This window comes from Ambystoma mexicanum, chromosome 1p (genome assembly GCF_040938575.1).
Source record: "Ambystoma mexicanum isolate Mex_15411 chromosome 1p, UKY_AmexF1_1, whole genome shotgun sequence".
Taxonomy (NCBI): Eukaryota; Metazoa; Chordata; class Amphibia; order Caudata; family Ambystomatidae; genus Ambystoma; species Ambystoma mexicanum.
In genome coordinates this window covers 1,310,597,860-1,310,610,420 of record NC_090921.1, presented here as the reverse complement: position 1 = coordinate 1,310,610,420, position 12,561 = coordinate 1,310,597,860, and the positions used below count along the sequence as shown (strand labels likewise).

The 12,561-nt window shown below is 44.8% G+C and overlaps 1 protein-coding gene across 2 annotated transcripts in view; it reads left to right on the top strand.

Moving 5' to 3' along the window:
- Positions 1-12,561, top strand: part of ALDH16A1 (aldehyde dehydrogenase 16 family member A1) — a 703,308-nt gene that overhangs the window by 101,945 nt on the left and 588,802 nt on the right. For both annotated transcript variants that reach the window (XM_069606350.1, XM_069606359.1), the window contains exons 2-3: positions 11,267-11,369; positions 11,853-11,979. In XM_069606350.1, coding sequence (XP_069462451.1) covers positions 11,267-11,369; positions 11,853-11,979 — 230 coding nt within the window. The remainder of the gene's footprint in view (positions 1-11,266; positions 11,370-11,852; positions 11,980-12,561) is intronic.

Genomic DNA, 12,561 nt, shown 5'->3' with positions numbered 1-12,561 from the left:
TTTAACTCCTCAAGTTCAGCTTTTAGCATGCCCCGCCTTAACTGTACATCCCTATCAGTAGGCACAGGGGAAGGCATGGTAGCATCAGGGCTGGATCCTGCCCTAGCCATCCGGATGTGCACTGATTGTACATTGTCATTTACTGCTTGCAGGTTTTGTGATCTATGCTCTCTCTTACCGACTTGGTCTGTGTTACCCTTAAGCAGACTACTGACATCAGACCTCTTGACATTAGGGACTACAGTAAGTACTTGTGCAGAGGAGTAAGCAGTAGACTGAGGGCTGAAAACAGAAGATATGCAATGAACCCCTCCATTCTTTATGTTTGAATCATGAAACTGTTCAATCTGAGGTAAAGCACAACCGGAATCATGGGGTTCAACAACAGACGTACTTGTGTGTAGTAAATCTAACAGTGTGTTGTTTTCCGCTGCTAAGGCTTGTGCGGACATAGAATCTGGATCAAAATTAAAGACAGAACTAGGATCAGGCAATGTACGATGGGCCATCCTGTGGGTAAAATACTTTGCACGTAAATACCCATTTGTAACAAGGAGTTCATTTAAGTCAGGATCAATGATTTGATTGTCACAGGTAAACTTAAGGGAAGCTTTCTGTACAAACTTGTTAGTGGCCTTGCTGCCTTTCTTTCTTAAACTGGCCATATTCAAACGGGAATAACGGCTGGTCATTCTGTTAAGAAAGGAAGAAGGCAATGTGCACGGAATCGCACAGTGTACAACTTTGAATCTAAATATGTGCATACAATACCCAAGACTTGTGTATACTAAAACCCAGGAGTACAAATAGAGTGAAACAATAATACCAATATATGAAAAGGGATGTGGGGTAAGCACTTAGAACCTCCTTATGACTGAAAGGAAAGTCGGCAAACTCCTTACCCACTATGCTATTACAGATACTGACAGCGCTAAACCCACGTAGAGGGCAAGCAAGGACAGGATCTGTGAGCTGACACTCTGGATGATACTGAATAAGGAACTTAGAAACAGTACTCACGAGGACCGGAAAGACCACTTGAATGTCAGTAAACTCACGAACCAAGTTGATCAAACAGGGACCCTGAAGGCTATAACAGCAATGGGCGGAGGAAACTAAATACATAAGACCCTAGTCAAGGGGCAAGTAAGAATAGTGATTATAAAATAGTGAGGAAAACAAAAGGGCATTCACACTGGGACTAGTTACAATAACACCCACACCTAATAAACAATGGGAAATAAATGCAGAAGTGCGATGGAAAACATGGAATGGATCCCAATAGAAAGTAAGGATCAGGAGCAGGGAAAATGATATCACAAAAGGAAACCTTAAGGCAGGAAGCTAAATCTATAAAGGGAAAGACTAAAGCATCAAGTTTTTCAGTAGCAAAGGACAGCAACAAAGAAACAGAGAACACAGGCAAATTGGGCAGCATCAAAGGGTAAAGCACAGAGAAAGGCTGCCTGCAGACAGAGGAAGACAGAAAGGGAAATCCAGAAAGCAGAAATCAATTAAGCACAAAAATCCGAAATCCAGGGCAGAGGAACAAGAAACAGGAACTAGGAACTAGGCACAAAAGCTAGGAACAAGGGACCAGTCACAACAGGAACACTGCAACAATGACCAGCGCTGGACTGAAGCAAACTGAGGCTTTTAAAGCTGCTTAACGAGCACACTCCGCAGGTGTGCCGCCTGCTGCACCTGCAGCCACAGGTGTTGCCTATCCTCCACCCAGCATTGTCCTGCAAGGGAGGAGGTGAAGCAGTGAGCCAGGCATTCTGGGAAGCATAGTCATTTGATTAAAGTAGCATGCTGGCTGCCAAAAACCTGGAATGGATCCGGAAGGGAAGTAACTTGGAAAATAAGGTTTTAGCGCTCCCAATTCATCAGAACACTGTAGCATAAGGTCCGGAGGAAATGTCCAGTAGGGAATAAACCCCAAAACATGCCCCCAAGTGGCAGGAACGGGAGCGAAGGGAGCGAGCCGTGACACTGAGACGAGGAAGAGGACTGTGGAGGAATACTATTGCAATGGCCAGGCATGTCTAGCTAATAGGGCTAACTATGGTCAGGCAACTGAAGACCAGGACTTGCATCTGCAACCATTTAACAGGCCCCAGGTGCATAAAAGGCGAGACTGCTACGGAGAAAGGAGGAAACCTGCCTGGAGGACAGGACGCGGCTTTCAGACGTGGAGCAGGCTGGAGTAGGTCTAGCGGAATGGACACTGTGTGCAGCAGAAGGGTAGAAAGGATGCCGGTGCGCGTGAGAGGGTCGAGACACCTGCAGCACCCCTCTTGCCTTGTGTCCACAGTTGGAGCTTTGGGACTTTGAAGGCTCCCAAGCACTGTAGGCCGCTGGCAGCTTCCGCGAGGGAGGAGCGGAGCTACGCTCAAGCAGTGAGGTTCGAGGAAAGTAGATGCTGCTCATCGGGCTCCCGAGAAACACTGAGGGAGTGAAAGAAACCCAGAGAGCAGAAAGAAGACTCCCGGAGATGCGGCTGCATACCAGTCAGTGTAGAGAAGGGAACACTCAGACCGAGTGCTCCAGGGGCTTTGAGCAGGCATACGTTATAACGAACGAACTGAAAACCAGAACCGTGAGTTTTGGATCCGAATCTAGGGTTTATGAATGCCGAAAAAGCTGCAAAGTGTTATTGAGATTTTTAATAGTGCAACAAGTAATATTGAATACCGAACTAAAGGAAAGATATGGTAAGCATATGAAAAGTGAAAAGCAAGTGATCTGTACTTATGCAAACTGTGAAAGCAAGGTGGGTGAACACAGAGTGAGTTGTGTGGAAAGCACGTTGTGGCAAAGCCAAGAAAATGCAAAGGAGAACTAGAAGTGAATGTTGACCAATGACACTGTTGCAAACTGAGCTTTCTTGCCAACACAGGTTTTCTCTCTAAGAGCGGGGAAGCATTACAAAAGTGCCACAGGTTATCGGCTGCGTGACCTATGACGAGTGGACCGTGTGGTCTGACAACTGCGCCTAGACCGAGTGACCCCCTGCTTGAAAAGAGCCAAGGAAAGCAAAGACAAAGAAGCTGTATTTAGTAACAGGTAGTTCTAGTGAATGAGAAAGAGAGCAATCTGTGTAAACCATTGAAAAGCCTGGATTTCCCTGCCTATCAAAATAACTAAAGGAAACACTCTAAAAAGGAATCAGTCCCTCACACTAATACATATATAATCTTATAAAGGTAATTAATGGCAATTAAAATGTATCATAAATGACAGTTATTTTCAACTTGAATCTAATAACTGTGTATCATTGTAACCTGGGTTGGTTCCCCTTCCACAGATTCAAAACAGGAGATCCAAATAAATGTTTAAATAAGGAAGTTCCTTTTTGTGACCAATTTATTTTTTATCATAAAGTTTGTGTTGTTTCCAAAAGTCTTTCACTTGACTTTTAACACAAAAGTTCAATCGGATGAGAAGATATCTATCTCTTAGGTGTAGAAACCAATTCTATGCGATTTCTTCAAGGAATTGCGAAAGTATATTTGTTTTCATTTGTTTAATTAAATAAGTTTTCGTTTGAAATAGGCTTTGTGGTACTGAAGAACAACTTGGGTGCCTGGCATTGGGGCTGGAGGAAATGGGGAGCAGGGCAAAGTGTATGACTAAGTAGAGCAAAATAGCGTGCTGTAAATTGCAGCAATACTAAAACGCATTTGTGGGTGTGAACTGTGCAGGCAGGGAATGGCCGAGAGGGTGCACTGCCCAAATGTGCCTTTTGCTAGTGAATAAATGGTGGGGAAGAGAAGAGACCTCACAAAGAGGGTAGTTGATTGGGTGCCCCCATTAAATATTAATGAAATGGAAAAGTGAGTGCTTGGTTTGTGTCAGGAAAGTGGTACCTGGGTAGCAGGTAGGGATCTCCTTTGTAAAGTATAACTAAGATGACTTGTTTTTTTTACATTGTGACAAGGGCCCCTGCTGGGATTTGAGGGTGAATAGCAGGGCAAACCTAAAATCTGCAGAACCCCATCTTCGTAGCAGAGGACAGTCGCATGTCTTACATGATAGCAAACACTCCGGCTGAGCAAAACCTCCAGAGTTCCCCACTGGGTCCGGGTGAAAACCTGGGCCAGATCCATAAAAAGAAGCTGAAGGTTTTGTAGCGACTCCACCATAGGGATCACAGGTCCCTAAAACCGAAGAGATCACCAGAGGATGGGTCCCCAACCCAGGTCATCCCAGTCTTTCCGCACAGAAAAGGAGCAGAAGGAATACACCAGCCATAATGTGCCTTGTGGATTAAAGGACAGCCCAACCAATATATCACAATCACTGCCACTGGAAATGGAGAGCTGGGGGGAGTCTGGGCCAACCAAGAGCAGTTGTGTTTAAACCTCAGAGGAGGACCCACACCCAGTGTGGAGAAACTGCTTCCTCTCCTTGATAAAGTAAAAGAACCAACATTACAGCCTTCCTTCCTCTCAAACATCTGGTAATGGAACATACCTAATAAGAGCAGGACATGGTCAAAGGAATCTTCAGTGGGAGAAACCTATGGCAACAGATGGAGAGTGAGAACTGCATGCAAGCACGAAGGGACGGGGCAGACTAATTGAGAACCCAGATCACCCCTCCTGCCTCTTAAAGCCCACACCCCCTGTGGACTTGAAGGCAGGAAGCTGCACCAAGCAATCAGAACAGTGTCCTCACCTGCAGGCAGAGGTGCAGCACGTTACTCTGGAAGCTATCCCTGGAGAGGTGTAAAGACTGTATAAAAAATAGCAGCTCTGAACACATACTCTCTTAGTGTTTGAAGCAGTAGGAGGAGGGATGAGATCTGGAGAGCCTGAAGTGGATCCCAGAACATGGCACTAGAGGAGGAGTGAAGTGTTAAAGAGGAAGTTGGGAGAAGAGTTTTAGTGAGCAGGGCACTATATCCTTATAAAGTTAGTAGATCACTATACTTTTTAGAGGTGAGCAAGGCAATGATCCTTAAGTGCTTGGAGGAGAGGTGTTGACGATGGGTGGTGATGGGTTGTGGGGAACAGGGGAGTCGGAGGAAGGGTAAAGATGGTTTCTTAGACGAGTTGGAAATATCCAGACAAGAGGTGCAGGTGGTGTTGGAGGAGGTTGGAACTTTCCGGGAGAAAGGTGGAAGGCTGAGGAAGAGGTACTGGGTGCAAGGAGACGCAACAGGAGTAGTTGGTAGAGGTGAGGAACATCAAGAAAGCGGTTGAGAAGTTGTAAAAGGGACAGTAGGGGGAGCCATGACAGCAGGCAAACCTAAGGAGTTGGAGAAACCGCAAAAGGCAGAAGGAGGGGACTTTTAAGATAAAAATGGCGAAAGTGGTATATGGAGAGGAGATGGGTTGCAAGAAAGTGATGAAAGAGAGGCAAAAAGTTTTGGAAGCGGTTGCTAGGGGGTACAAAGAGGAGGTAAAGGATTATAAAGCAGGAGAGGTATTTGGAGAGGGGGCCAGGACACATCAATTTGTAGAGGATGTGGTTGCAAACTTGTTGAGGATAGGGACCAAGGAAGTTGCGGCAGAGGATCACCAGAGTGAGGAACATTTGAGTATGAAGGAGATCGGTAAGGCAATGCAAGTGAATACACTGGTGAGGACAGGGGGAATCCGAGGGGAAGAAGGTTGCACATTTGTAATTGAGGAGGACAGAGGAGGCACAAGAAATGCCAGAGAGAAGATTGGACCTTGGGTGGCCGGGATGTGGTTAGAGGAGAGGCCCCGATCTGAAGGGGCAGATCGCAATGTGGGAGGAGGTACTAGAGAGCAAGGCGTGCCAGTGAGGATGGTAGAGCCTACCTAGTTGTTAGGACAAGACCTGTAGCCCACTCCCTCCTGCCTGCTGGACCAGAATCCTTGCTCCCTAAGAAGCCCACCATCGCCTGCGGGGTGTCAGAAAAGAGATATCCTTCCCACCAAAATAGTCTTGAAATAGAGATTTGGGGCCTACCCTGGAACTTGGTAGTGACCCTACCGATCTGTAGACACAGAAGGGAAGGAATGAATAGGGGATTTGGGATCTTTCCAAGCAAACCCGCACCAAGAATATTTGTCAAGGTGACACTGACTAAAGGAGGGGTCAGCTCAAGAACTTGAGAGATTTTTGATACGCTTGATCCACTCCGGTTTGTTATTTTAACCACAATCACCCAAAAAACTTTGCAAACTTTTTATTTCAGTCAGCCTTGTCTCTTCTCTCCAGTGACCGTCCTACCCATATATAGTATTTTGTTTTTTTGTTTTATGTTTGTTAATCTGTCCTTTTCAATCCAGTATTGTCAGTATTTACTTTTCAGTAGTTGTGTTGAGATCTCCTGTTGAATGCTGGAAGTGTGTGTTTGAGTAGAAACATGTTGATGCCTTTGGAACATAGATTTAGAAATGTCATGTATGGGTTATGGGATCAAATTAAAAGGGGACATACCTTGCCTTTCACATTTTTGTTTCGTTTCACAATTAGGATCCAGCATTAGGGTACAGATGAATTATGAATAGGATGTTAAATTAAAGATTTGAAAAATAAAAATGATCTTATTTTGCTCTCTTGGAAAATGGTATCATGTAAAAGAGAGAGAATAAATACTTTGAAAGCATGCAATGGTGAAGAGTTCACTTTAAAAAAAAATGTTTTAAAAGATATGTCGCGTGCTACCCATTGACGAGGACGAGATTTTCATACCATAACACATTTTAAGTGTGTACAGGAAATCCTTTCACTTCGCTAAAATGGAATGCGAATTGTAGGATTACACCTGAACAAGTGTGCTCTGTACAGGAAACTTTGTATTCGAAAATGTTCTTACTAGAGGTGTGAGACAGTGTAACATGTCCGCCTTTTTTGTGTCTAATGATTGGCCACATTTTCAGGAACTTTGTGACCTAGAACATTTTAACAGTACATGTGATCTGTTAAAACGTGTACCTTGATTATCAGATTATCGGGAGGATAGCTCAGGGGCAACGTACTCTCCTTGGAAGCAAGACCACACGGAGCAACACAGGTTCGAACCCCGGGTCCGCGGTTAGAAACCTCTGGGTATTAAGCGTGTTATAAATAATCTATCATATTGTATCATAGCACCCGATTGTGTAACTTGTAGACTTTTAATTATTATTTTTTGCAGGTTACATTTTTAGGGGATAAATACCAGGAGTGCTCTAATTTGGGAAAAGGTTTTAAAAAGGAATGACGATTTCCCTGACAAGAGTATGCTCATGCCATGGGCATGATCTTACATGACTGCATCAAAGGCGTGAGGTGTTAGAACATCAGCTCCGCCTACAGTGTCTCTTTACTTGTTATGGAACACTTGCTATGCTCCCTTTTGGCCCGTTTCTTCCTATGGGTGTTTTAGTTTTATCATTGGGTCTGGCATGTGAGAATCGGGCCTGGCCCTGACTCCCTTTAATCTCTTCAATTCTGATGTAAGCCTTTTAGCCCCTGCCCAGTGCAATCTAAATGCAAGTGAAGGGCAATAAAGGACCTGCCCAGTCATTGGTCCCATATAGCGCGCCATCTTGTTTGTTTATTGATTTGTTAAGCACCAAACCCGTAGGTATCTGGGCGCTTTGCGTGACTTACAAGGGTTACATATGCACAGATAGAAATTTACGAGAGAATATTTACAGGCAATATAGAATGCATCTATTAACATATACAGTATCAAGATAAATGTTACTTTGTTTAGCTCGTTGTGTTATGTAGTGACTGTCTGTGTCATGCTGTGAGTCTGTGTTGTCACATGGAGTGTTGCTGTGTGAATGATGGAATGTTGATCTGAGGGTTCCATACTGAGGCAGGCAGTTAGAGCTCCCCTGCCTGGGTGATAGGCCCAGTGCTGATTCAGTCCAAACTCTCATATATATATATATATATATCCTTTTGTAACGGTTCCTTAAGTTCATGTAATAAACCTTATAAGTAAACCAAGTAAGCCTGGAAGTTACTTTGTAACATTGGCGACGAGTCGGTCTTTAAAGAAGAATCTGCGCACAAGAAGAAGTTGATGTCTGAAGGAGCCTGCTGCGGGGGGTGCAGGAGAGAGGAGGACAAAGTGGTGGTCAGCACCGCCCCCACAATACAAATAAGAGACCCATCACCCAGGGTTAAGGGGGGGGGAAGAGCAAGGAAGTCCCACTTCATGAGGGATCAGCAAAAATTGAGAGGGCCCAAGGGGTTAAAGGATGAAGCAGGGCCTAGGAAGGGAGCTTGGCAAGGGAGCGTGGCCCTGAAACTGAAGTTGCCTCTGGTGAAGATGCCAAGACCATATAATGGGAAAGTCAAGTTGAGAGGTCCCACTAATGTCCCACACCTGTTGTAGGTGTATCAAAGAGAAAGAAGAAGCATCTAACCGCTATGGTTTTGAGGTAATGGGACATGCAATGTTGTGGTAATAGTGACAGTCCCGTCAAGCAACTGGGGAGAAAGTGGACACTGCCTGTCCTGATGGGCCACCCAATACCAGTAGTGGGAACAAGCAGTCAGAAGCCCACAACGCTGCAAAGTCCCGTTTTATTATAGGAGAAAATGGGAGGTCCTGAGTGAGTCAGAAAATACCCTTTCACATTGGCATGTTTAATGGACACTTTGCTGCATATTGTGCGCTGCGCACATTGTGTAGAGGTTGGTCTGTGTGAGATGTAACAGCCACCAGTCTCTCACCGTGTATGAGTGGCCGTTGGGAACGGAGAGCTCTGTTGGGTTCTGGCCTCTGTTCAGCAATGATGACGATATTGAGGGCCCTGGGGTATTGGCGAATCGCTGGAACGTAAGTGTGGCGTTCGTACAGAGAACGTTGCGAAGTTGATGATGCACGTCCCAGCGCAGTCAGCGGACGTTCTGAGGAAAGCACCTGCTGTACGACGCTACGTGAAGAGGAAGCGTATGTGTATACACCGCTGTGGACTGTGTGATTTGATGACGCGCGACGCATCACATACAGCAGTTGTTCCGAGGAAAGCCACTGTAGTTACGTTGGAACGTGATGAGGAAGTGATTAGAATGATGTATCATACGTTTACTGAAGAATGCGACGGCGGATATTATAAAAACATGCGGGCAGTTGACAAGTCGAAAAATGTGTGTTTTCGTCTAGGATAGCGTATGGTGAGTTAAATGCCTTCTGTTGACACTTGAAAAGTATCAGACTTCGTACTCAAGAAAAAGAGAAGGATCTGCTTTGAAGTCAGGAGGCAGAAGGTTAATACATCGCAGAGTCGCTGCTATCGAACAGCAGAGACATGGTAGGGAAATGTGTCCAGGTCAACAAGCAGATTTGGAGAGCACAGCTGAAGTCCATAACGCAAGTGAGGTGAAGATGCACTGTATCCTTTTTGAAATAATGGTTGTATCTGAGATGCTGTGAACTAGATACAACAAGTTGGAGGATTTGCAGGTCAAGATGCAGATCACTCAGGGATTTTTAGAAATATTAGAGATATGTTATCAAGGAGATCGAAGTAAGCAATAAAGAGGGAATTGAAGTATTTGATAGTACCTTGCGTTGGATTGAAAGGAGTTTCTTGTGGAAGAATGGGTTAGAGTAAACTTCTTGAGGATTTTCAGGCGTAGGTTGCTATAAGCAACATGGACTTTTAGGAGCAAAGTATGTCATAGGGTCAAAAGATGACCATGGACTTGTAGGACTACACAAGTCAAATTAGGGTCATAACCTGGCCATGGACTTTTAGGACAAAGATGTTGAAACTTATGTTGTTCTACAGTTGTGAGTTGCATTTACATTATACTACAGTCATAACATTACGTGTGTATGTATGTGTCACGATTAGTATTAGCAAGAGGTAGCACCTCTGATGTGAGTGTCACTGTGGTATTACTTAGAGGTAGTGCCTCTGGTGAGTATGACCCAATGGGTATTTGAGGGAGGTAGCGCCTTCGGTTTATGTGGCAAAATTGGTACTTGAAGAGAGGTAGCGCCTCTGGTGTGCATGGACGCAGTGTATGTGAGGGAGGTAGTGCCTCCGGTCTGTGTGGCACAATTGGTACTTGAGTGAGGTAGCGCCTCTGATGAGCGTGTCACCAGGGTATTTGAGGGAGGTAGTGCCTCTGGTTTTTATGCGAAGAATTGTATTGGAGAGAGGTAGCGCCTTTGTTGTGGGAGACGCTGTGATAGTAGTGAGAGGTAGCGCCTCTGGTGTGCATGGACGCAAATGTATTGGAGAGAGGTAGCGCCTCTGGTGTGCATGGACGCAAATGTGTATGAGGGAGGTAGCGCCTCCAGTTTGTGGAACATTGTGTTGTGCGCGAGAGGTAGCGCCTCTGCCAGTATGAAGTAGGGCATGGATCTGTGTGGATCAGTGCCACGTCGGATTGTTTCCACAATTGTTAAAGGAGGTATTGCCTTCGTAAGTGATTCTCTTATATGTTGTTGTGCCAAAGCATGTGCCTTCTCCAGAGTGTCGGTTTTGGCATGGCGGACTCGTGCAATACTGCCATCGGGTTGTCAGTGGTCAAATGCTGGGTAGCAGATGGGTTTGGGATGTCTGGCCAGTGTCTCATGGTTATCTGCAGTATTCGATTGTATTGGCTAAGTTGGTTGCACCTGATAGGCTGAGTCTATTTGGCGTTTGAATTTGTGAGTAGTGCTGTGTTTTTTTCCTCCCGTTTAGATGGTGATGCGTTGCATTGAGACGGGTCCGGCAAAGTGTTGTGTTGTGATTGTCCCAGTGTATGTGTGTGTGACTGGTAAAGGAAGGAGATGTGTTATGTAGTGACTGTCTGTGTCATGCTGTCATGCTGTGAGTCTGTGTTGTCACATGGAGTGTTGCTGTGTGAATGATGGAATGTTGATTTGAGGGTTCCATACTGAGGCAGGCAGTTAGAGCTCCCCTGCCTGGGTGATGTGGCCAGTGCTGATTCAGTCCATACTCATATATATATATATATATATATATATATATATATATATATATATATATATATATATATATATATATATATATCCTTATGTAACGGTTCCTTAAGTTCATGTAATAAACCTTATAAGTAAACCAAGTAAGCCTGGAAGTCACTTCGTAACACATTGCTTGCAAAGTAAGAACTCCACTGGACTGGAGCCTGGCTCTGTTCTGTATAGCAGTTTCTGCTGAAAAGGTCCGTGGGGTGGAATGTTGATTCTGAAATAATTGCACTCTTGTTCTCATTAATGTGCACGAACTGTAGATGTCGTTTTTTTCCTTAATATTTGAAACGTTTAGAGTGTTTTTGCCAGCCCACAGTATTAACTCTTTCAAGGGTACTCTTTTTCCAGGCATGGCTCGATGCTCACGGACGAAGTTTCGGGCATTTTGTGAATGGAAAGTGGCTCAAGCCAGAGGGAAGGCAGACTTATGCCACTAAAAACCCAGCAACAGGTGAGTAGCCCAGAATACCGCATACTAAGGCTCGTTCCTGGCTGTTTTAATATTTAATTTCCCTGGTAGTCCAGTCAAGTCAAGTTACTGGCAGAACTGCAGTAACTTGCGACACTGAATGCCAGTGCTAGACGAATGCCATCTTGCTTCTTCTGTAAGTTTTTTTTATTAAGTGCCATTCTCAGTGTGACCACTGTTTGTCATTACTGTACCCATGTGTTTCTTCCATCCTTCATAACAGCCAACAATGCCAGTTGTCACTGTGCCACAGCCTCATTGGATCCTGCAGAAGGCATTACAATTCCTGCCTTCTTGAGTAGTGTACAGTCATCCCTTTGGGATCTTCATGTCTCCTTTCATTAAGGACTCCTTGGAGGAGTGTAGCTTAATTAGCATCTCCTGCTACTAATGAGGGGTGATACTGGTCTGTAGTGGTGGGTTATGTAATTCTGATCAAGCCATTTCTATTGCCCATCTCTCTAGGGGAAACCCTTGCCACAACACTTCAGGGGGTAGATGAAGATGTGGAGGTAGCAGTGGAAGCGGCAAAGAAGGCTTTTGAGACTTGGAGCAAACTCCCTTGCCATGTTCGCGCCCGGCATATCTACAGGTGAGTCGATGGAACTCTGACCACTTCCCAGCCATGTATCCGTGGCAGATCCAGTGGGCAGGACTGACGGAGGGCCCCAAATCGGCATGTTGTGGACGCAGAGCTCAGGGTAAACTCAGTGGCAGTTGCAAATGTGACAATGTTGAACTTTAGGAATAGATGTTTTTAATGTTTTTTAAGTAGCTTTTTTACTTGGAGTTGTATTTTTAGGGATCTGACTGACTGTAAACCACTGGGCCATCTCACTGGGATTAGCTAGCAATAGTGGTAAAGGAAAACGTCAAGCCTGAAAACTATTGTTGTTTGTCGCTGTCAAACTCTTTGTTGTCCCCCAGGACCAGGTGTAATACTTGCTGCCTGCTACTGTTATTTTACTGCTTGGCTGCACCAAAAAATTGTAATAGCTGCAGCTGCTGTCTACATATCAAAAACACAGATTTTTTCCTAAAATGGCCTTTAGCTTAACTTTAACCAAACTCTGCCAGTGCCCTAACGTGGCGCTTGATCACACAATAAGAAAAAAGGACTAATACCCTATATTTAAAAGAAAATCTCTGACCATATCACATGACCAGGTTCATT